At 33.7% G+C, this 26,209-nt stretch overlaps 1 protein-coding gene across 7 annotated transcripts in view; it reads right to left on the reverse strand.

Moving 5' to 3' along the window:
- Window positions 1-26,209, reverse strand: part of LOC138692094 (zinc finger protein 235-like) — a 35,168-nt gene that overhangs the window by 7,367 nt on the left and 1,592 nt on the right. Inside the window, exons 2-6 of one of the 7 annotated variants that reach the window (XR_011330008.1) lie at window positions 25,586-25,683; window positions 24,873-25,010; window positions 24,470-24,549; window positions 15,250-16,076; window positions 3,914-3,993 (exon numbers count right to left, since the gene is read on the reverse strand). Coding sequence is in view for 6 of the 7 variants with exons in the window: in XM_069815032.1 (XP_069671133.1) it covers window positions 15,344-16,076; window positions 24,470-24,549; window positions 24,873-25,010; window positions 25,586-25,678 (1,044 nt within the window). In the remaining variant the exon portion in view is untranslated. Of the gene's footprint in view, window positions 1-3,913; window positions 3,994-4,314; window positions 4,453-5,035; window positions 5,134-9,056; window positions 9,269-13,203; window positions 16,077-24,469; window positions 24,550-24,872; window positions 25,011-25,585; window positions 25,684-26,209 lie in introns of those variants that run through there. The other 6 variants (XM_069815031.1, XM_069815028.1, XM_069815029.1 and 3 more) reach the window with 6 other exon arrangements.

A 26,209-nucleotide genomic window follows, 5' to 3' on the forward strand; every position in this document is an offset into this window, starting at 1 on the left:
GCTCAGGATAGGGACCAATGGCGAGCTTATGTGAGGGCGGCAATGAACCTTCGGGTTCCTTAAAAGCCACTAAGTACGTAAGTACTGGACACATGGGGGTCCACTATTAAAATAGCGGTCTTAATGGTGGGGACACAGTAGTTAATGATGGACAGCTTAATATTTCCAATACAATTACTTGATTTAACCCACTTCTTGGGTGTTTTCATTTCTGTTAGAGATGCTTCTTACTGTGTAGGACTAAATAAGTTTCTGTATATTCTTATAGATTTGGTTTTTCAAACACAAGACTGCGACCTACATTAGTTGCAAGGTGCTTAAACGTCCTATCCTCCAGTATCCTGAGTAGAAGATGAATGAAGCTGTAGCAGGAGTACGAAGTGGTAGACAAAGAAGGAAGTTGCTACCTAGATCAACACTAATCAGGAAGTGTAGTGGCACTATTCCTGGAGAAAGAAGAATGGGTCCAGCACGTACGTTGACAGCAGCTGAAGAAAGCCTCCTTGCACAACGGGTTTTAGCATTGGCTAGGAAGGGTTTTCCAAATGCCAGGCACTTGTTATGCAATGAGGTGAAGAGGGTGCTTAATGCAGATAAACGACCGAATCCCTTCACGAATAACGTCCCGGGAATGACGTGGTTTCATGCATTTATGAAACGCAATCCTGTAATTTCCGAGAAACATGCATAGAGTTTAAATCGATCAGGTGCATCAGTGTCAAAGAAGGTTATCAAGAAGTGGTTTCAAGAAGTTGAATTAACTTTAACTGCAGATGGCTTCAGGAACGTTCTAAATCAACCAAGGCGGGTATTTAACGCACACGAGTCTGGCTTCATGGTGTGCCCAAAAAGTGGTAAAGTCCTTGGACCACGGGGTAGAGGGGACTTTTATCAACAACGAGAAGGAACAGTTAACAGTAATGGGTTGCTTCTGTGCCACCTATCGTCATGTTTCCGTACAAGAGATTGCCACGAGATGTTGCAGATTCTGTGCCAGATTTATGGGCATTTCGTCTATTGGAGAGTGGCTGGATGAACAGCGAAGTGATCTTCGCACACATTTCGAATCATTTCATGGAATTCTTTAAAAATGAAAACATTCCACGACCTGTAATAATGTTTGTTGATGGCCACTGCTCAAATGACATCGTGCCAGAGCTGCTCTCGCTCCGAAAGCTACTTCGATTCCAAGCCAGAGCAGAACGCTCACGCAGTGGCGGACTCGCATTACAGCTACCTTCCCTGCATTAATGTAACAAGAGCCACGGTTGTTCTAGTCATTCAGTCTGTCAGTACATAATAGTTTATAAGGATATTACATCAATCCATTGCACTGTACAGACTTTATAACACTCTTATTAATTTAGTGGAATAAACTTCGTTCTATGCACAGACACAAATCATTAGGCTTATTTACATAACCCATACGCACATACTGCAATATCCTCACCACGGTTCTATGAGACAGGCGTATGGCTTCCACTTCCCCTACTTGCTGTGGACAGAGTTCATCTGCCAATAGAATTAAACGTCGCTTGATGAATTCACCTCCGTTGAATGTTTTCAATTCCTTTGCAATTTCGTGGCAAATTTTGTAGCTAATTCTGATAGCCGATTCACTAAGTGCATTATTGTCATCCTGTACATATATAATATAATATAATATAATATAATATAATATAATGTAATGTAATGCAATGTAATATAATATAATATAATGTAATGTAATGTAATGCAATGTAATATAATATAATATAATGTAAAGTAATGTAATGCAACGTACTATAATATAATATAATGTAATGCAATGTAATATAATATAATATAATATAATGCAATGTAATATAATATAATATAATATAATGTAATCTAATGCAATGTAATATAATATAATATAATATAATATAATGTAATGTAATGTAATGCAATGTAATATAATATAATATAATGTAATGTAATGCAATGTAATATAATATAATATAATATAATATAATATAATATAATATAATATAATATAATATAATGTAATGTAATGTAATGCAATGCAATATAATATAATATAATATAATATAATATAATATAATATAATATAATATAATATAATATAATATAATATAATGTAATGTAATGCAATGTAATATAATATAATATAATGTAATGTAGTGCAAGGTAATATAATATAATATAATATAATATAATGTAATGTAATGCAATGTAATATAATATAATATAATATAATATAATATAATATAATATAATTTAATGTAATGCAATGTAATGTAATATAATATAATATGATGTAATGTAATGCAATGTAATATAATATAATATAATATAATGTAATGTAATGCAATATAATATAATATAATATAATATAATGTAATGTAATGTAATGCAATGTAATATAATATAATATAATATAATGTAAAGTAATGTAATGCAATGTAATATAATATAATATAATATAATATAATATAATATAATATAATATAATGTAATGCAATGTAATATAATATAATGTAATGTAATGCAATGCAATGTAATATAATATAATATAATATAATGTAATGTAATATAATATAATATAATATAATATAATATAATATAATATAATATAATTTAATGTAATGCAATGTAATGTAATATAATATAATATAATGTAATGTAATGCAATGTAATATAATATAATGTAATGTAATGCAATATAATATAATGTAATGTAATGTAATGCAATGTAATATAATATAATATAATATAATGTAAAGTAATGTAATATAATATAATATAATATAATATAATATAATATAATATAATATAATGTAATGCAATGTAATATAATATAATGTAATGTAATGTAATGCAATGTAATATAATATAATATAATATAATATAATGTAATGTAATATAATGTAATGTAATGTAATGCAATGTAATATAATATAATATAATATAATATAATATAATATAATATAATATAATGTAATGCAATGTAATATAATATAATATAATATAATATAATATAATGTAATGCAATGTAATATAATATAATATAATGTAATGTAATATAATATAATATAATGTAATGTAATATATGATATGATATGATATGTCCATAAATTAATACAACGTAAAGAAAATGTTTCTCAGGTACATTATATTAGAGTATCCATTCGATATTTATATTGCATTATAAGTTATTGTAGTACGTTTAGTAATATATAATTTTAAATTATACAAATATTATGATATATCATAGTATAGTATATCACAGTTCATGATGTATAATATGATATATGATATCTCATGAACTGTAATGTACTATACTATGATATATCATAACACGTACTTGTATAATTTATATTACTAAATGTATATTAAATTATAATGCAATATAAATATGAAATACACACTCTAATATAATGTACCTGAGGAACATATCCTTTCCTTTCCTGCAGCTCAAATGACATCGTGCAGGTTGCACTACATCCTAATAGCGCACATCTCTTGCAGCCAGCTGATGTTAGTGTTTTCAAGGATGGCTGGAAGGATGTTATGCGACAGTGGAAATTTGAGAACTACCCAAAGAATGTAACGAAGAAAACATTCCATTAGTCAAAGATAATGGTTACTGAACTGTTCTCCATTAAATGTGAAAAGTTGAAGGTATTTTCTTTGAAAGCAGCAACATCAGCTCCAGTAGCTGGCAGTTGTAGGAGTGGTAAAGTAGAAGTAGGGCAGGTGTTCGTGATAGTGATGGAATATTATATCATTCATGCCATTTATGTCCACAACGTAAACTGGAGTTTTCATATAAAAAATAATAACGTTGAAATTATAAAAATGTTTATGTTGTCATTATTTAAATAAACCAGTAAAACCAGCAACAAACTAGGGAATAGTATATTACACTCACCTCTCAATTAAGACTTCATTCTCTTCTGCTGTTACTTCCAGTTTGACCTCCTTCACTTGATCCAACTCACAAAACTCTTCCTGTAGGAGAAGATTACGTAAAACAGACACAGAGCACAATAATACATGAAAATCACGCAGGAAAAATGTACAACTGATGCAATCTTTAAAGTAAAGTCAGTAATGGAAATATTTTGTGAAGGATCTGGGCATTCGTATTGACACTAATGGATTACCAGCAAGTACGGTACATGATTCAAATGAACTAAACAGTGCTAGTAAAACAATTAACTTAAAAATTGACCAGTAAAAGTTATCACTGTGATGACTGCAGCAGCTACATCAGTCAGAAAGTAACAGAGAGAGAACTACCGACCAACACACTTCATAGACTGCACTCACCTCAGCTTCACTCTTCAGCATGGGAAAGTCAATTGCCACTGCAGATTCCTCAAATACTATCTCCGATTTAATGTCACACCTGTGGTCTATACATTCAGTTTTTATTTCAGTGACGTCGACATCTAATAAATTTCCTTCCTGTAACAAAAATTACAAAATAATTAGACAAAACAGCATAAAAGTTGTTCAAGAAAACCCGTGATTATTTATAAAGTCCGTCCACATTTTTATTAATACTGATGTCAACAAATGCACATCTAGCTATTCCAAAATTAGCAGTGAAATAATTTATCTGAACAGCGTCCTATCGCAGCATATACGAGTAAAAGAATATATTTATTCGATTACATTTTGTTGCCAATATGATCAGAAGGATCCACAACAAAATATTGAGGTTAATGTTATTCTAAAAAACCTATTATTGATTCAGTTTTAAATTACATAAATCCTATTCTAAAAATCCATGGAAGTAAAACAAAAACTTCAACGTTTTTTTGTTTGTAATATATTTCCTGAATTTAAGCATTCACACCATTTTGTGAGTGTGTTTGTTTGATGTGAAATAAAATTCCATTTGTAACTTCACATTCACAATTTTAAACTATTTTAGTTGTGTTTCATCTCGTGGAAGAAGGAACAGTTAATTACAAAGGAATGCGTTTTCTTGTTATAAATGACGCATTTAGGAAATGAAAATAAATAGTAATTGCTCTCAATATACCTCAGATAAAGGCTTCTTCTCTTCTATATCTGCGATACCACTTGTCTGTATACCCATTGGGTCGGACCCAGGTTCCACCTTGATCACGTCCATTACACCTGAAAAGGGTAATTAAGTAACATAAGTTAATATGCAGAATGTTTCCAGGTTATAAGGTCCATAACAAAATGTCCACAAGTACAAAAGGTCCATAAACTAAACAGTCCAACGTTTAAAGTCCTACATACGATTTGTCCATGGAGTGAAAAAGTCCAACATACAAAGTTGTTCAACAGAGATGAGCTACTAACTGCAATAAGCTGTTGGGAATATCAATAGCGTTTCGTTGCTATAGTACTGGTGAATCAGAAAAAAAATTACAAGTGAAATAATTTATAGCCAGAAAAGAAAATCCATGTTGTTACATGGTGATAATCTTTACTATTTTCATTCTGAGAATCTGAAAATACTAGAGATGCTACGCTGGAAGAATAGTAACGCAAGGTGTGTAACGAATGTGAACTTCGAAAACATAAGAATTTTAACAGATGGTTGTAAGACAGGAACTTGCTGGAGTTCATAACGAACAAATTATCGTAAGTCTTCCATAAAGAAATGTAGTAATCAGAATGGTTTCTTATCACTCCACTTTCTACTTTCTCAATCAATAAGAGAAACTGACACTGTCAACTGGTATTCCCTCAGACAGTAGTGAGTGGGTGTCTTTTCCACTTCAATCAAGCAATATGGAGAAATACAGTCAATAGAGGTCTGAGGGCACAATATTTGGATATTGAGAACCCTAAAGTAAGAAACCCAATACAGGAAATTATGGGACTGCCGTTTATTCCGCTAAATGATTTCAATTTGTTTAGGATTTATTAAATTAAAGATTTGTGGACGATATTTTGGACTTAGCATCTTACATTTAAATTCACATCCAGCAAGAGGGCAAAGGCGAGCAATTCCCTTTAGATTTTCTCCTGAGACATGGAACGTCTATGAAATACAATAGTAATTAATGGCAGACAACGTACGAATAATGTGGTTCAAGGATTCCACTCCCAATTCCAACGACTTGTGTTGGTACATCACGTGTACATTTGCCGATTCATTAGCAATTTGCAACAACAGCAAGCGGAAACAAAACATTTAGTAACCCAGCGGCTAGTAAATAAATGGCACATCAGTAATCAAACGAGAATTTTCAACATTGCCGTAATTACCAAGATTACAAAGATAGGAATGAAATTTTGTGCGAGGTCGTGCGTATTTGCTTGCTTTCCGCACAAAACCAATCCGCGGAAAGTCTAAAATTCCACATTCAGTATTCCCAACCTAACGCACATAACAATTTCCCTATTCTTACCGCTTATACGTCATATTCATTTTACTGCTTTAGGCTTTTAACATATTATTTTTAAAGACGTTCAACATAGTAATAATTATAAATTGGAAACTTACCACTGCAATTTCACCTAAATTGCAATGTTAATTATTGTTTTTAAATATTTGCAAAAATTAAGTAAACTCTACTACTCCACTAAGGTAATTGCATTCGTGATGCAAGTAACATCAAGGAAGCCGTGAAAAAATCAACAACATTCCAGATGCCGATGTTATTACTGCAATATGTTATATAAATGATATTGTTAAAATATTTAAATGAACAATAAATCATTACATAACCTTACCGTTTGTTTTAAGTTCGCATTTATAGACTGGCGGAAAAAAAAGACAGAAGTATATCACGGCCTGCTGCAATATAGTGAACACAGAAAACATTTTATAGCAACAATGTTGAAGAGAGATATTTTTGTTTTACAAAACTGCCGTCATTGAACAGAAACCAAGATGGAGATTTCATTGCAACTAATTAGAAATTCCTCTTTCAGGTATGTAATAAACGATCTTCGCAAAAAATAATGTACGATACACGAGCGGTATGTATGTTTTCATGTTCTCGGAAATTAAAAAAGCTCAACTACGTTTCGCTTTTTCAATCCTTTCCTCGAACATGAAAACATCAACATACCGCTCTTGTAACGCATTATTACTATTTCGATATCTTAGAGCGATATCACACCTTTTGAAATTATATAGCGACCCTCAAGACGAACAATAGATGTATCTTTTGTATTACATATATAATATGTATAACATAACTGAAATAAAAATAAATTTCTCCGCACTTTCCTTGCAATTTTCCTTGTCGGACATTTTAGGGAAATGGACGAATTTATTTGTGGACATTTTTAAACGTAGGACATTTTTAAGAAGAGGACTTGCTGACAGTGGACCTTTTCAGGGAAGGACTTTTTATGCCATCGACGAATTTTCTGTGTGGACATTTCTAAACGTTGGACATTTTCGTAGAGAGGACCTATTGCAAAGTGGACCATATCTCACTTAACCTGCAAAATGTGAAATATTCAGATAGACTTACTAGCTTCCAATGATAAGTCCACATCTGCGTAGTGTGTGTATTTCTGTGCGCGCCACAACACACAAAAGTTAAGACAAAAATACAAACGAATATGTACATCAGCACACATGAGCATGTGGTACTAGGGACAAGATACAGTAGTTGTCTAACAAATAAAGTCCATGATTTCACGACAGTGTTTGTCTCTAAGTTCTATATCTGATTTGTTCCACTGGATTCGATCGGCCGTTTTCAACAAAATGCAGATGTCTACTAAATAGTGTCGGAAGAGTAAAGTAGGAAACAGACGAAGTGAAAAAAGAAGAAAAAAAAAAACATGAAAAAGACAGTGTAGAACAATGGAAGATAAGTGTATGAGTCGCTTAAATTATGTAAAGTGTAAGATTATAGTGTAAAGGTATTAAATTAATTAGTGAAGTGATGTAAATAGCAAAGTGAGCGAGGTGTATGAATTAGTCATGTTACATGTCAGTGAGGACTGAGAATTAGGAGAGTTAGGAATATAGCATCAGGTGGGAAAGATATTATGATATGAGTATAACAAGCAAGAGATAGAAATGGCAATGAAAAGAATGAATCATGAAGATAGAGAGAGAATAAATAGTAAAAAATCCGTAGGAGTAGACAAATTAGTTTCGGATAAGTTTCAGAACGATATACAGTGTGTAATTTCACAATTGAATTTTGGAAAGTTCCCGCTCACATTGTAGGTTGGCGATGGTTTCCTCCTATTTCACAACTAATGTTTTATAGTGACAGAGTTCACATGACCAGTTATCACATAGACTAACCTCATCACTAGCTGTGTTACTACTTCCATAATGAAATCACATTCTACTACTGTCACATAATACTCCCTGACCAACTTTCCTACGACACGCACCACAGCTTCCACTCTAATCACACACCTTAGCAACATGTCACGGCGACAATAATTCACGAAAGGAATTAGGCTTACCTAAGTAATTTGAAGATATAATATGCATTGCATTCGATCTAATGTAGATAAAATATAAGCAATGTGTGAAAAAAAAGTGATATTTTGAGTGATATAAAATATAAAATATATAAAATGTGACAGATTGAGGATGATGTGATGGAGAGTTGGGGGGGGGGGTGAGGAGATCAGGAGTGTAATTTAGTTTTTATTTCCGGGTAAATAAGATGACGTCATAAGTACCGGTATACGAAATATTCGCTCCTTCGGTATTGTGCACTTGTTCCTTCCTGCGTGATCAGAGTAAAACATTCTGTATCAACATTCAGACACTGCTTATAATTATTAATGTGGAGAGTAGTATTCATAAGACCCAAGTTCCATATACAAATACTGTAAAAAGAATGTGACAATACGACACACAATAGGTAATCAATAATCAACTGTATGTCACACGAGATAAGTGAAAACATTTGTCGAAATACATTATACATAATACCACGCAAAGTAAGAAATACATGTCTCTAGTACAAGCCGATATAGAGTACAACGGATTGAAAGACATGAAGAAAGTTTGTGGATGTCGATTACTATCTTTTGCGGAATATAATGCAACGGTATATTGCCCACTGTGCACTGAAATATTTACATTTACATACCTGCTTTGGGCCGTAAATGTTAAGCATCAGGTATTACAAAAATTAGCACAGAGTAATTAGCTTCATACAACGAATATACAGAGGCCTAAAAGAATTTCCTAGAAAGGATAACTTAGCTACCTGGATAGCAATTCACATAGAAGACCGTGACACATAGGTTTCTGGATTACTTAAGCCCAGTAACTAGTGATGGGCGAAGTTGTTCTTTTCCCGGAACAGTTCCAACAGTTCCGGTTCCGAAAAAATACTATGTTCCAAATAACAGTTCCGAAATAACAGTCACCTGTGGTGATGAGTCGGAGCAGAGCCTTCTTTAGTTACAAGCCAGGGCCATACGTCGGCAACACTGTAATTAACTGTCACCCGGAGGCTGATCGTACAGTACACGTGTTTGTGCAATGCCGATTTCCAATGTAAATTAAAGTTACAATATAAGTGTGTGTCGATGGAATTATGTTTGCGGTCGTACCAAACGTTAATTGTTGATGTATTATAAACTAAATGCGTGTTGGTGATAAAAAAACAAGACAATAAATGAAAATAAAATGGTTGCAGTCTTTGGGAATTTTTACGGTTATGGATGACAAAGTAATTGACTATTCTATTAAAAATTGTATAACCACATTTTTATATTCTTATTTGTGATTTGTATGTATCAGAATTCTAGTCAAATTGTTGGGTCTCGCCTGCTATATCAATAAAGTTACGCCGTTGGTTTTCAAAGTCATTGTAAACAGCTGTTTTGTGATCCCATAAATGTTGCAGTTATGTTGAAGATTCGGAATGCCTGCTATACGTCAGTACTATCTATAATTTGTAGATGCATATAATCACTTTGTTGGTTTGGTCAATGTTACTTATGTCCCGCCCACTATAGAGACATAGGCCAATTTTACACATATTTAATATAACTTGTTGCTTGTTTGACAGGTTAAGTTTGGTTAGTTTAGGTTTTTGTTATAGCCTACCTTGCATATACGATTATAGCGCAACATTGGCAGTGATAAAAGTGAAATATTCGTTCAGTGGGCTTTGGATACTCTACATTCACCCTCTTGGTATTTACAGGATTTAAAGTCAACTGAGTTTACGCTAATTGATACATACATATACTTAATAGATAATGTTGCGTTTTGTTACGTATTATGTTGAAGGGATGTGTTTTCATTTTTTCATAGATTGTTTTACTTGGCTTAACTGTATTTACATCCTCATACTTTTATTATAATAGGAATGTCAATAGTTTCTTCTGTTTACATTTTATTTTAGGCATATTTGCATAAGTCACATTCTTAGCTTGATTTCTGTAGTTATATTTATTTAAAATTATATTTTAAAAAGTTTATAACAAATAATTTAGGATAACAGTATTGTTATGGTGACTGGCCAGGTTCAAACTAAAACTGGCTTCCTGGACATCTCAAATATTTATAGAAAAGCATGACATAATCACATGAAATTAAAATGCATATGATATCCTACACCTTTCATGTCAGAGGTGAAACAACATTAAGCGGCAAAACATTGTCAATTTACTAGCCACATAATGGTTAATTGATTGGAATAGGGTATTGCGAAAGTACGTCATTATTTTATTTATTTTTGGTACAAGTAACATTTCTTTAAGTATTTATTTATTTTCCCTTCAATAAAAAACAAGTATGTTTTTATTTTTTTTTATTATAAGTGTAGTTGCTACGACACATAGGCACACAGCACTTTCAAGGCATCTGAAACATTTGTAGAAAAACACGATAGATAATCGCAGAAGATAATATTAAAATATATCCTAAACCTTTCACAGATGAAACACCATTAAGTCGCAAAACATTGTCAATTTGCTAGCCACAAATTTGTTAACTGAATGGAACTTAGGAATACTGCGTAGGAACTTACGTCTTTATTGCATTATTGATTTTATTATTTTCGGTGCAAGGAATATCTTTTTTATTTATTTATTTACCTTCGTACTATCAATGAAAACATGTTTTTTTGTAATTATTTTAAGTGGCAGCCTTTGTATGTAAGTAGCCTACTTACGCCGTATTCTGAAGTATAGCTAATTGATTGCAATAAAACACTATTTTCGAACCCGTAATAAATTACATCACTACTCTGAATCTTGATCTTACCTTTGTGCATGAAGTAATATTGAAAAAATACGCGTTACGTATAACGAAAGCAATGAGCAAACACAATATCACTCTAAAATCTCCCGCCTCCACTCTGCGTTGCCAAACCTACCCCATGCCTCGGCTTGTAACTAAAGAAGGCTCTGGTCGGAGTCGTTCATTGATACATGCCTTCTCTTTGACTCTTGTTCCTTTCGAGGAGTCGTTCAACGAACGGTACAGTACCCTCCCTCTTCACCATGCAGCTCACACTGGAGCACTCATAGGCATGACATAGTACACATTCTTATCTATAGATGGCACTGCAATGCACATTCGAATTGATTTTGGAAAATTGCTGTGCATGCGGACAGAACTCAAAAGCTTAATGTTTGTAATTAAACAGCTGTTGACTACAAGGACAGAATACAACACTTTGTTTTCGTACATAAAGTTATAAAGACATGGTAGCCAACTAAAAAAAATTAACATGACATTTAAAACATATGGTATGTAATTTCTGTTCTCTCCATTACATAATAAAAAAAAAATCATTAATTTTTATTTTTAATTTTCTTAATGCATAGTTATAATAATAATAATAATAATAATAATAATAATAATAATAATAATAATAATAATAATTACAATTTCATAAATAATAAAAAAGATATTTGCAGTACTGAAACCTGGAAACCCCGCAGTGGGTTAGTAAAATGTTGGAATCACATCTTTACCAAAGTGTAATTTAAACTTCGCATTAAACCTCGCTCTCCAAATCAGTACTTATATGGGCAGTTTCCAACAAATAATGCTACAACATTTTTGTCGTTCTTTGATAACAGAGAAGATATCACAAAAACTTGTGCTTGTCAGACTTCACCTCTCATTACCATTTACGACTTTAACCTTACATGTATAGAATCAGCTGATCAATGAATTAATAATAGTATGCGTACTTTATGACTTTATAGAATGTTTATAAAACAGAATTAGTCAACTAATGGTGAAATAAACTATAAAGCGGGAATTAACAAATCCCGCGGAATTGAATAGGAATGAATATTACAGATTATTACATACTTACTATAACATTAAGAATGATTGGCCAGTCTTTCAATTGTTGATATTAAAGTTCGCGCCACCGCAAGGATTTCAATTTCCATGCGTCCCCATCCATCCACGTGAGAGTTTCAAGTACCAAATTCATCCAACGAAGTTCCAAGTACAACATAAAGAACAACGAGTACAGTGTAACCGCAGCTGTCATTGGTTCATCGGAACGAGTTCCGACGTTCCGACTGTTATCTCGGAGTCGGAACATACCTTGTAAAACGCGGTGTTATTTTTTACCCATCTCTACCAGTAACGTGAACATTATCTGGATTCACAATTCCTGTATACAAATTCCTAATGCCAAAGGATTTCCTAAGCCTCTAAGACGATTTTCGGGATGAGCCCTAAATGAAATGGGCCACGGACCTACATTCCTTTGCCCATAGAGATTCAGTTAATATTGCAAACGATTTCCGACAAAGATGCGCTTGCTTAGCTTCGTGCATTACCCTGTTACCCCACTTTATTCGCACAGGGGACTTTTACAGTTCAGACTTACAAATCCAGGTGTTTCTTCTGGCGGTCTTAGGTCAGCCTTCGAACATCACACTTGTCATATGAGCGAGTTTACTGGACTCCACTAACACTGTGAAAGAACAATGTACAACTAACACCTTTCGCGTTTGTTCTTGTGATACTTAAGCCAACTTCTGTAACGCGTCCCTCTCCGCCTTTTATGTGCTAGCCATTAGGTTACGTCCATTTCCGGCTTTTCACCTTCAAAATTACTTTCAGTGGAGGAACGAAACCAGAGAGAGAAAAGTGGCTTGGAGATCACATATTCAGTTCTTCTCAGCCCCAAACTCCCTTGCAAGCACACCTTCTCCCGTGCATTTTAAAGCTTTTCCTCCCGTTTCCCTCTCTTTCAACCAAATTCGTCCACGGCTGTAAATAAATGCTGCTAAAAACATGAAGTGTCACTTCACATTATTGGCACTCTTGAATCGAATCCCTCTCTCCTTCTAACATGGACTCCAACTCCTCTCATTGTACAGTTCGACCGGCACTTGAAAAGAGCCCCCAGCACGCAGAGCTGAGAGGTCTCGGGTTCGATTCCCGGTGCCTGAACGAATTTTTCTCTATTTAATGGTGATTACACTTTTATATTTTCGTTTTTGTGTTTCTTTTACCCTATGTCCTAGGTGCAAATACTGAAACACATTCTGTCTGCATCGGATTACTCATTTTTTAAATAATGTATGTGGGATGTTTCTTACAAGCAATGTTCTGGAAGCGGTTGTGCCATGCTTCTGTGTTAATGTGCGTGGTTCACTTGACCTAGCTGCTTCGAACTGATTCCATAAGTGAGGATGTCGAGCTTCTGTAGCTTCGCATTTCACACATCCCCTATTCAACAAAGTTAAGCCAAAACTTGACAATTCAATCATTTCTCGCCAGGCAGTAAGCGTAAACACCATTTCAGATACCTCTTAGCACAAAAAGACCTTCCACACAAGATCCATCATATGGCTTCTGGCCTATAAACAGTATAGTATGCAATGTAATATTTATTTAACCTGGTAGAAATAATTCCATCAAGCCTAATCTTCACCCCTAGCTAAGAATTATAAACACAGTATTAATAATAACATTAAAAATATAATTACAATTAATGTTAAATTTACAATTACAATAAAAGTCAAAGTATTAAAAGATTACCTGATTAAAAAAACCTAGAAAATTTATTAAAGAAGTTAAGAACAAAGAAAGATTATCTTCCTGAAGTACAAATTAAAGCTAACTTAATAAAACAATACAGTGATTAAAGTACAGGACATTTAAATATTTATTATACAATATAATTATGTACACGCATGAATGTATATTAAGATGTGCGGGCCATAAAAGAAGCATTTCACACACACGCAGCTCAAGAGTTTCTCGCATGTATGCATATGTGAATACTCATTAAGGTTGTCCGAGAGCAAAAAACCCATTCCAAACACATCACAACTGACAGGTTTTTCACGAAAAAGCATCTGGAGAATAAACGGACATCCAAAACACTTCCCACACACGTCACAACTGAATGGCTACTCAACGGTGGATACGTGAATGCACATTGAAATATTTGTAGCTCAAAAACCCCTTTCCACAACTTTAGAACTAAACAGCTTCCCGCTTGCGTGAACAAGAGAATGCAGATAGAGATTATTCCGGAGAGCAAATCCTTCCAACACAAATCAAAGCAAAAGAGCTTCTCGCCTGAGTGAACAGGTGAATGGTAATGCAAATGTAAAGAGATCCAAATAATAATATACGTTACAAGAGCGGTATGTTGACCTTTTCATGTTCGAGGAAAAGATTGAAAAAGCGGAACGTAGTTGAGCTTTTTTAATTTCCGAGAACATGAAAACAAACATACCGCTCGTGTATCGTACATTATTTTCTGCGAAGATCGTTTATTACATACCTGAAAGATGAATTTCTAATTAGTTTCAATGAAATCTCCATGTTGGTTTCTGTTTAATGACGGCAACTTCGGAACACCAAAATATCTTTCTTCAACAATGTTGCTCCAAAATGTTTTCTGTGTTTACTATACTCCAGCAGGCCGTGCTATACGTCTGCCCTTTTTTTTCTTCCAATCTATAAATGCGAACTTAAAACAAACGGCAAGGTTACGTAATGACTTATTTTTTCATTTTAATATTTTAACAATATTGCAGTAATCTGCAATCTTGTTGATTTTTTCACGGCTTCCTTAATGTTACTTGTATCAGGAATGCAATAAGTTTCGAGGAGTAGTAGACTTTACTTAGTTTTTGCAGATCTTTAAAAACAATAATTAGGTGAAATTGCAGTGGTAAGTTTCCAATTTATAATTACTACTATGTTAAACGTCTCTAAAAGTAATATGTTAAAAGCCTAAAGCAGTAAAATCAATGTCGCGCTAAGGCGGCAAGAAGAGGGAAATTGTTATGTGTGTTACGTTGGGAATACTGAATGTGGTATTTCACACTTACCGCGTATTGGTTCTGTGCGGAAAACAAGCAAGTACGCACGATCTCGCACAAAACTCTTTCCAAAGATGTCACAACAGAATGGTTCCCACCCCCTCTAGTGTACGCGTGAATGCTTCTTGAGATAGTCGGAGTTTGAAAAGCACTTTCCACATACGTCACAACAGAATGGTTTCCCGGTTGTGTGCACGCGTGAATGCTTCTTGAAATTGTCGGAGTTAGAAAAGTACTTCCCACATACGTCACAACAGAATGGTTTCGCGCCTGTGTGCAAGACTGAATGCCTCTTGACATCATGCACACGTGAAAATCTCTTGCCACACACATCACAACTGAGTGACCTGTCGTTTGTGTGCACAAGTGAATGCCTCTTGAGATTGTAGGTGTTTGAATAACACTTTCCACACAAGTCACAACTCAATTGTTTCACGTCTGTGTGCACGCGCGAATGGGTCTGGAGATGTGCCGATTGCAAAAAGCTCTTTCCACACACATCACAACTGAATGGCTTCTCGTCTGTGTGCACGCGTGAATGCAGGTTGCGATGGTGGGATTTAGAAAACAACCTGCCACACACGTTACAACTGAATGGTTTCTCGCTTGAGTCAACACGTGAATGCTTTTCGAAATCCCCCGATCGTGAAAAACACTTTCCACGCACATCTTCATTGAATTCCTTGTGACATTTGTGTACGAGGTTATGGCTTTTGAGTCTTGCAGAGTCGAGAAAAGACATTCCGCAAATGTCACAATCGTATTTCTTGCCGTCGTACTCTTCACGAATATTTCCGCAGAAGTTTGCAACTCCACTATTGTGGCTAACTGCAACACTAACAATTATAAGTGTCATTAGTGGAAAGAATGTCTAGACTTCAAATGATGAAATATATGCCCCATAAGCAAAGTAATACAGGAGAAATTGATAATGCACTTTCACCTTCAGTTACTTTTTGTACAGAATATTAAATAAAAATTAAATAGTAATAGTAATTATAATAATCATAAGGGCAATAATGATAGTAATAACAATAATTATTCATTTATTTATTAATATTTATGTGTTGGACAACAGACACTGACAATAGAAGTCCAAGAGAGCGATAAAATTAATACAATAAAATAAACATCTACTGGCAGTATCGTACAAATTAAATAATAATAATAATAATAATAATAATAATAATAATAATAATAATAATAATAATAACCATAATAATAATAACAATAATAATAATAGTACAGATGGTTGACGTTTTACATATAGAAACGGGGAAACACATTCAACAAAATTAATTCAGAAATTCTGTATGGATCTCAGACCCAGAAACTGCTATTCACTCAATCACTAATACTATTCGTCCTGCTTCTATAGAAATATATATCTATCAACAGAACCTCCATAAGGACAAATCACAAGGGAAAATAACCCCATTGCAACTGATCCATAACCACTGCCAAATTCTTGGGAAGTAGATTGAATATAAACTTGGTAAGGAAGTTTTGGTCCAGTCATTGAGCCGGGAGAAAACACGTAAGAGTTATAACATGGCGTAGAGCATGCTGTCAGACAGATAGAGCTACTGAAAATATGGTACGAAGATCAATTTACATATTTTTGCTTTAGGGTTTCGTTTCCTGCTATTATTTTAGTTTATACAATACACGATATTAATAATATATCCTTGGTAGATTCTGGTACATTTTTTCTGTTTCAAAAGTCAATTACAGCGTTTATTTGTCCCTTACACGGAATAACTCACCACATGAGTTACTAAAGACCTAACACATAGGGAAGAACTCAGCTTTTAACAGGACGTAACAGGCTAGTCTTATTCTTATTACATTAATGTGCTCATCAAGAGACACGGACCAATAAAAGCCCAGCACAATACACACGAGAGTATTACGGAATTAAAAGTTGAACAGCATTAAAATTTACAACAACAACAAATACTTACTTCTTACTTACAAATGGCTTTTAAGGAACCCGAAGGTTCATTACCGCCCTCACATAAGCCCGCCAGCGGTCCCTATCCTGTGCAAGATTAATCCAGTCTCTATCATCATATCCCACCTCCTTCAAATTCATTTTAATATTATCCTCCCATCTACGTCTCGGCCTCCCTAAAGGTCTTTTTCCCACCGGTCTCCCAACTAACACTCTATATGCATTTCTGGATTCGCCCATACGTGCTACATGGCCTGCCCATCTCAAACGTCTGGATTTTAAGTTCCTAATTATGTCAGGTGAAGAATACAATGTGTGCAGTTCTGTGTTGTGTAACTTTCTCCATTCACCTGTAACTTCATCCCGCTTAACCCCAAATATTTTCCTAAGCACCTTATTCTCAAACACCCTGAACCTATGTTCCTCTCTCAGAGTGAGAGTCCAGGTTTCACAACCATATAGAAGAACCGGTAATATAACTGTTTTATAAATTCTAACTTTCAGATTTTTGGACAGCAGACTGGTTGATAAGAGCTTCTCAACCGAATAATAACACGCATTTCCCATATTTATTCTGCGTTTAATTTCCTCCCGAGTGTCATTTATATTTGTTACTGTTGCTCCAAGATATTTGAATTTTTCCACCTCTTCGAAAGATAAATCTCCAATTTTTATAGTTCCATTTCGTACAATATTCTGGTCACGAGACATAATCATATACTTAGTGTTTTCGGGATTTACTTCCTACCCGATCGCTTTACTTGCTTCAACTAGAATTACCGCGTTTTCCCTAATCGTTTGTGGATTTTCTCCTAACATATTCACGTCATCCGCATAGACAAGAAGCTGATGTAACCCGTTCAATTCCAAACCCTGGCTATTATCCTGAACTTAGCTAATGGCATATTCTTGAGCGAAGTTAAAAAGTAAAGGTGATAGTGCATCTCCCCGCTTTAGCCTGCAGTGAATTGGAAAAGCATCAGATAGAAACTGGCCTATATGGACTCTGCTGTATGTTTCACTGAGACACATTTTAATTAATCGAACTAGTTTCTTGGGAATTCCAAATTCAATAAGAATATCATATAATACTTCCCTCTTAACCGAGTCATATGCCTTTTTGAAATCTATGAATAACTGATGTACTGTACCCTTATACTCCCATTTTTTCTCCAATATCTGTCGAATACAAAAAATCTGATCAACAGTCGATCTATTACGCCGAAAACCGCACTGGTGATCCCCAATAAATTCATCTACGTACGGAGTTAATCTTCTCAAAAGAATATTGGACAAAATTTTGTACGACGTCAACAAAAGTGATATTCCTCGAAAGTTACCACAGTTGGTTTTGTCCCCCTTTTAAAAATAGGTGCAATTATGGACTCCTTCCATTGTTCTGGTACAATTTCCTTTTCCCAAATAGCAAGTACAAGTTTATAAATTTCGCTATATAATGCACTCCCACCCTCTTGTATTAATTCTGCTGGAATTTGATCGATACCTGGAGACTTGTACTTTTTCAGATTTTCTATCGCAATTTCGACTTCTGAAAGCGTGGGTTCGGGTATAAATGGCTCAGCACTTTGAATTTCAATTTCGTCCCGATCATTTCTATTTGGCCTATGTACATTTAGTAGTTGCGCAAAATAGCTTTTCCATCTGTTTAGGATTGATGGAGAGTCTGCAAGCAAGTCACCATTCTCATCCTTGATCACGTTTACCCTAGGCTGATATCCGTTCTTAAATTCCTTTATACCCTTATATTAATCTCGAATGTTTTTATTCTTACTATTTGTTTCTACCTCATTCAGTTTTTCCTTCAAGTAACCTCTCTTTTTATTCCTAAGTATACGACTTGCTTCCCGTCTTTCATTGAAATAATTATCTCTCTTCTCCTCAACTGGATCCTGTAAGAATTTCAATTTTGCCTGTTTCCTTCTTTCTACTACCATGCAACAATCTTCATCAAACCACGGTTTCTTTTTCTTAGTTTCATAATAACCTATGCTCTGCTCAGCTACAATTTTGATACTATCTCTGATATTTTCCCACACGCTATTAACATCTAATTCTTTCTCAACTTCGTCGGAACTTTCTAAAGTGGCAAACCTATTCGAAATTTCGACCTGATAATTTTGCTTAGCTTCCTCGTCCTTTAATTTCAAAATATTGAATTTAGTAATATTAACTTGTTGCTCTACTCGCTTGGCTACTGATAATCTTTCTCTTAATTCTGCAATCACCAAATAATGGTCAGAATTACAGTCTGCACCCCTGAAAGTTCGAATATCTACTATACTAGTATGTCTCCGTTTATCTATCAAGATGTGATCTATTTGGTTGTGTGTCAATCCATCTGGAGAAGTCCAAGTATATTTATGTATATCCTTATGGGGGAATGTTGTACTTTTGACAATTAAATTCTTCGATGTGGCAAAGTTGACTAATCTAACTCCATTGTCACTACTAATTGCGTGTAGGCTCTCTTTTCCAATATTTGGTCTAAAAATATCCTCCCGTCCTACTGTAGCATTGAAATCCCCCAATAAAATTTTCATGTGATATCTAGGGAACTGATCAAAAGTATGTTCCAATTCCTCATAGAAGCTATCCTTTATATGGTCGTCTTTCTCTTCTGTAGGGGCGTGAGCATTTATAACTATGATGTCGCACCATCTACCCTTAAGTACAGTTGGGACGGTCGTTCTGTGCCGGTGTGCTTGGTTACTTGAGCAACAGAGTGAGTTTATAGAAACACGTGACTTACCGCCTCGGCTGGGATCTGCAGCGTGTAGTGACATCATCATGCGCAGTTGGTTCCAGGATGTGCGATGAATGGCAAATACCACTCACAGTTGTCCAGTGTCACTTATCACATCACACATGTTATCAACAGTAATCTCACTAGAGGTTTTGATTTATCTAGAGAAAATCAAAACTCGAGTGGGATTTAATTGACTATTACACGATTAGAAGAAAGTATATAAAGATTAGAAGTAACAAAGTACTCCAATACAATAAAATATTAATTGACTTACGAAAATACAACTGTCTTCAAAAGTATTTGTGCACCATTACGCTAGATGGCAATTGTGCCAACTATGGAATCTTCACTCAATTCTGTAGACGAATACTAGTCAAGAAGGCTTTGTTGATTCAGTTTCGTTTTCATTAAAACATTTCCATTCCACTTCAATCATCCGAATCCCAGTAATCAACGTCACTTGACAGATGATTTTCAATAAATCTTAGTATTAAATAATCTCTGATACGTGACTATCCATAATATCATATAGCAGAAGCTATAACATAACCAAAATAATATAAACATGTGTTAGAAAAGTTTTAATTAGGGATGATTAAATAAACAAGAAAAGTTTTAATTAACGATGATGAAATAAAAAATAAACGTGAATAATTTTAAAGGAAACAATTACTGAAAGTACAATTTTCAAATTTGAGTGTTGTAGTGGTTGGTGGTTCAGTTGATGTTATATTGGACGAGTGGGTAAAAGAAGTGAACTCATTGATGTACATGGTGTATTCCTCAACTTATTCAGGATTTCTGAATGGTGCTCTTCATTTATTTGTAAATAGGGTTTCAGGGAAGATGCATAGGTATGACCAGTGATCCTTATTAATTCTTGTTATTGAATGCCAATGCGAGTCATATTTGAAACTGCTGTGCATCGACTGAAGTGGTTTGTAATTTTCTGTCTTTTTAAGTCCAGACCAGTGCAGTTTGAAATATTGGCAAACAAAGAAACAAATGCTAGGGACGCGATAAAATTAAACAAATGCTAGGGACGCGATAAAATTGTGCGATAAGCAGCCATGATTGGTTGAAATACGTTTTTTCGCACCGTTTTATTGGTCAAAAGTAGTATGACGTAGTAAAAGTGTAATAGTCAGAATAAATACAAATTGATTATAAACATAAAATGATATCCATGGTTCAATTATATGGCAATGAAGAGAAACAGACGCAATCTATTCATCAGACAAACTTTCGATACCAGATATATCACCACCATTGTCGTCGTGATCATCATCTTCATCGTCGTCGCTTTCACTACTGCTGTCTCCGCCCGTAATTATGAAGCTTTCAATTACATTTTCCATAATTCCTTCCTGTTCAATATATTCATCTTCGATTTTTTCAACATGTTCACATACTTTTTCCCATTTTTCTACACTGATGTCATCAACCCGTTGTTGGCACAATTTCATCACTTGCTCTAATTTAAAAGTTGTGTTTTGACCGGCTACCCACTGCTTGATATCTGCCCAAAACAATTCCAATGGATTTAGCTCAGGTGAATACGGCGGCAATCAGAGTACACAGTGTCCATTCATAGCTAAGAGATTGTCAATCACGTAAGTTTTATGAAGTGGCTTAAGTGTTTTAATGAGCCCATAAAGCTCCACTTTCAGCATATTTTCCTGAAACTGCACATTGTTTCTTCGAAGCCAGTCCTGCATATCACTTTTCTTTGAATTACTTGAGGGAGCTTTATGCAACTGCACGTTATGGTAAGGTGCGTTATCTATTATAAAAACAGATCTAGGGGGCAAATTCGGAATCAACTTTTCCGTTATCCACTTCTGGTAATTGTTGGCATTCATTTCATGATGGTAGTCTCCAGTTTTCCTGTTCGATTTAAACATCAGAAATGCGCCAGGTACAAAACCCGCTCGACCCACAGCATGAACAATAATAAGCCTAGGTCCTTTCGAAATAGGCGCCAGTAAACCTGAGGTTTCGTCATCACTCCAATTTTTTGGTCTTGTATGTGTGCTATGAATATACGTTTCATCCTCGTATATTAGAGGCCTACCTTCTTCTCTGTATTTCTTTATTGCGCGTAAATATGATACGCGCTGTTCTCGAATATCATGCCTTTCCTGTAATACCGCTTTATTATTTTTTGTCTTCTTCCATTTAAACCCCATATCACGTAAAATGATCTTTAAACTTGTACTACCGCCGTTAAAGTTTATGGCATCTTTTAGTTTAGGTAGCAGTTTACTGACAGTGGGCACTGTTTTGTCATTTATATAAAAATTATAAATTGTCTGTCGTATAACTCTTTTATCAAAATCATCAACATCTGTGATGCGTTTCGGTACACGATGAACTTTACCGGGCGTTCTAAAAGAGGTCGCTTCTTCCTCACACTGTTTCCCTTCTTTAATTATCTTTCTTATTGTTCTTTCGGGCACTTTAGTCGGTGCACTCACTCGTTCTTGCACCTTTTTCAGCGGTATTAAAAAGTCTCCAGAAGCTCTTCACTCTTCATGAAAGAATGTATATTGTTCACAACTTCCCGAGTTCGGCTATGCAGTGTTTTTGCGCCAAGTTTAGACTGAATAGGATGCATTTTAGTCTACACAAATACACACAACTGCAATTTGCCACGATAATAAATAAACAATATGAATATGAACTAACTAAACTAACAAACAGCAATTATCATGCACGTGGCAGGACGATGTTACACAGCCCAGGCTTTCTGCGAGACTGGCCACTTGCCATATTCTGCGCATGCGCGAGAGTGTAGGCTCAATGGCTAGCAACCACAAGATTCTCACCGGCACAGAACGAAAGTCCCAACTGTACTAAATATGATAACCTGTCACTGATAAATTCGACCTTTTTACTGCTGATTTTATTCTTTTATGAACAAAGAATCCTGTTCCTAATTGGTGATTATTGTTTCCTTCCCCATAATACAACAAGGAATCTCCTATTTCTGATATGCCATTCTCATCTAACCTAACCTCTTGTACTCCCACGAAGTCTATTCTATATCTAGCTAGTTCTTTAGCTACTAATGTTACCCCTCCTGTTCTATAAAGACTAGTTATGTTCCAAGTGCCAAATCTCAAAAACTTATTCCTTTGCTGTGGTCGTGCCAGAGAATCAGTCCTATTCCGAACAACAATAATAATAATAATAGTAATAATAATAATAATAATAATAATAATATTAAAATAAGAAATAATTATAACAATAATAATAATAATAACAATAATAATAATAGTATCATTATAATACTAATAGTAGTAATAGAAATAATAATAATAATAATAATAATAATATTAAAATACGAAATAAAAATAATAATAATAATAATAATAATAATAATAATAATAATAATAATAATAGTAGTATTAATAGTAATAATATAAAAAATAATAATAGTAATAATATTAATATAAAATAATAATAATAATAGTAGCAGCAATAATAATAATAATAATAATATTAAAATAAGAAATAATTATAACAATAATAATAATAATAATAATAACAATAATAATAATAATAATAATAATAATATTAAAATACGAAATAAAAATAATAATAATAATAATAATAATAATAATAATAGTAGTATTAATAGTAATAATATAAAAAATAATAATAGTAATAATATTAATATAAAATAATAATAATAGCAGCAATAATAATAATAATAATAATATAATAATAATAGTAATAATAATAATAATAATATTAAAATAAGAAATAATTATAACAATAATAATAATAATAATAATAACAATAATAATAATAATAATAATAATAATAATATTAAAATACGAAATAAAAATAATAATAATAATAATAATAATAGTAGTATTAATAGTAATAATATAAAAAATAATAATAGTAATAATATTAATATAAAATAATAATAATAATAGTAGCAGCAATAATAATAATAATAATAATAATAATAATAATAATAATAATAATAATAATATAAAATTTCTAAATCCAAAAATTGAAATCCACGTAGATTTTCTAATTTCTTTGTTATAACTCGGGACCTGTGATAGATAATTTTTATTTTTATTATTTTACTGGGTTATTTTACGACGCTGTATCAACATCTATGTTATTTAGCGTATGAATGAAATGAAGGTAATAATGCCGGTGAAATGAGTCCAGGGTCCAGCACCGAATGTTACCCAGCATTTGCTCGTATTGTGTTGAGGGAAAGCCCTGGAAAAAACCTCAACCAGGTAACTTGCCCCCACCGGGATTCGAACCCGGGCAACCTGGTTTCGCGGCCAGACACGCTGACCGTCGCAGTAGGGCAGGTGTTCGTGATAGTGATAGAATATATTACCATTCATGCCATTTATATACGCAACGTAAACTGGAGTTTTATATATTAAATAAAATAATCATGTTTATGTTGTCATTATTTAAATAAAGCAGTAAAACCAACAACAAACTAGGGACTCGTATATTACGCTCACCTCTCAGTTGAGACTTCATTCTCCTCTGCTGTTACTTCCAGTTTGACCTCCTTCACTTGATCCAACTCACAAAACTGTTCCTGTAGGAGAAGATTATGTAAAACAGACACAGAGCACAATAATACATAAAAATCAGGCAGTAAAAATGTACAACTCATCCAATCTTTAACGTAAAGTCAGTAATGGAAATATTTTGTGAAGGATGTGGGCATCCATTTTGACGCAAATGGATTACCAGCAAGTACGGTACATGATTCAAATAAACTAAACAGTGCTAGTAAAACAATTAACTTAAAAATTGGATAGGGTAAAAGTTATCACTGGGATGACTGTAGCAGCTACATCAGCCAGAAAGTATCAGAGAGAGAACTACCGACCAACACACTTCATAGACTGCACTCACCTCAGCTTCACTCTTCAGCATGGGAAAGTCAATTGGCACTGCAGATTCCTCAAATACTATCTCCGATTTAATGTCATACCTGTGGTCTATACATTCAGTTTTTATTTTAGTGACGTCCAAATCTAATAAATTTCCTTCCTGTAACAAAAATTACAAAATATTTAGACAAAATAGTACCTATGAACGTTGTACACGAAAACCCGTGACTGTTTATAAAGTCCGTCCACATTTTTATTAATACTGATGTCAACAAATGTACATCTAGCTATTCCAAAACCAACAGTGAAATAAATTATCTGAAAAGCGTCCTATCGCAGCATATATGAGTAAAGGAATATATTAGCTGTATGATAAGAAGGATCCACCACAAAATATAAATGTTAATGTTATTCTAAATAACCTATTATTGATGCAGCATTAAATTACCTAAATCCTCTTCTAAAAATCCATGGAAGTAAAAGAAAAAATAATAAACTTCGATGTTATTTTTTTCTAATATATTTCTTGAATTTAAGTATTCCCACCATTTTGTGAGTATGTTTGTTTTAAGTGAAATAAAAATCCGTTTGGAAATTCACATTCACAATTTTCAACTATTTTAGTTGTGTTTCAACTCGTGGAAGAAAAAATAGTTAATTACAAAGGAACGCGCTTTCTAGTTATAAATAACGCATTTAGAAAATGAAAATAAACAGTAATTGCCCTCAATATACCTCAGATAAAGGCTTCTTCTCTTCTATATCTGCGATACCACTTGTCTGTATACCCAGTGGGTCGGACCCAGGCTCCATCTTGATCACGTCCATTACGACTGAAAAATAAAATTAAGTAACATAAGTTAATGTGCAGAATGTGAAATACGCAGATAGTCTTACCAGCGAATAGGGATTATAAAGAATGGACACTGAGCGAATTTTCCTGCGTTTTGTTTCTCTGTGCGCCAGCGGTTAGTTCCACTTTCAAGCGCTAGAGGTTAGTGTAATCAAGCATACGCTAAGATAATAATTGAGTATAGAGTTGACACACAGGATCCAAATATCGCCTACCTTATTGCATAATCCAGTAACGCTTTGCTTCAAATAAATTCAAGTTAACAGCTTTTCCTTATTTCTCAGTGACAAACTAGTTGTAATAATATTTTTTTTATATTTCAGATATAATAAATTATATTATAAAATAATATAATACATTATAAAATTACTTATCGAATTCGTTTAATATTTGTATATAATATAATATAGGTATATGGTTTTACTTCTCATCATAAAAGTTTTGTTTTTCCATTTTCAACGCTATCAAATCATTACATTTTTTAATTGTTGTTGGGGTCAACGTCT

The sequence above is a fragment of the Periplaneta americana genome, chromosome 16 (genome assembly GCF_040183065.1).
Source record: "Periplaneta americana isolate PAMFEO1 chromosome 16, P.americana_PAMFEO1_priV1, whole genome shotgun sequence".
In the NCBI taxonomy this organism is placed as follows: domain Eukaryota; kingdom Metazoa; phylum Arthropoda; class Insecta; order Blattodea; family Blattidae; genus Periplaneta; species Periplaneta americana.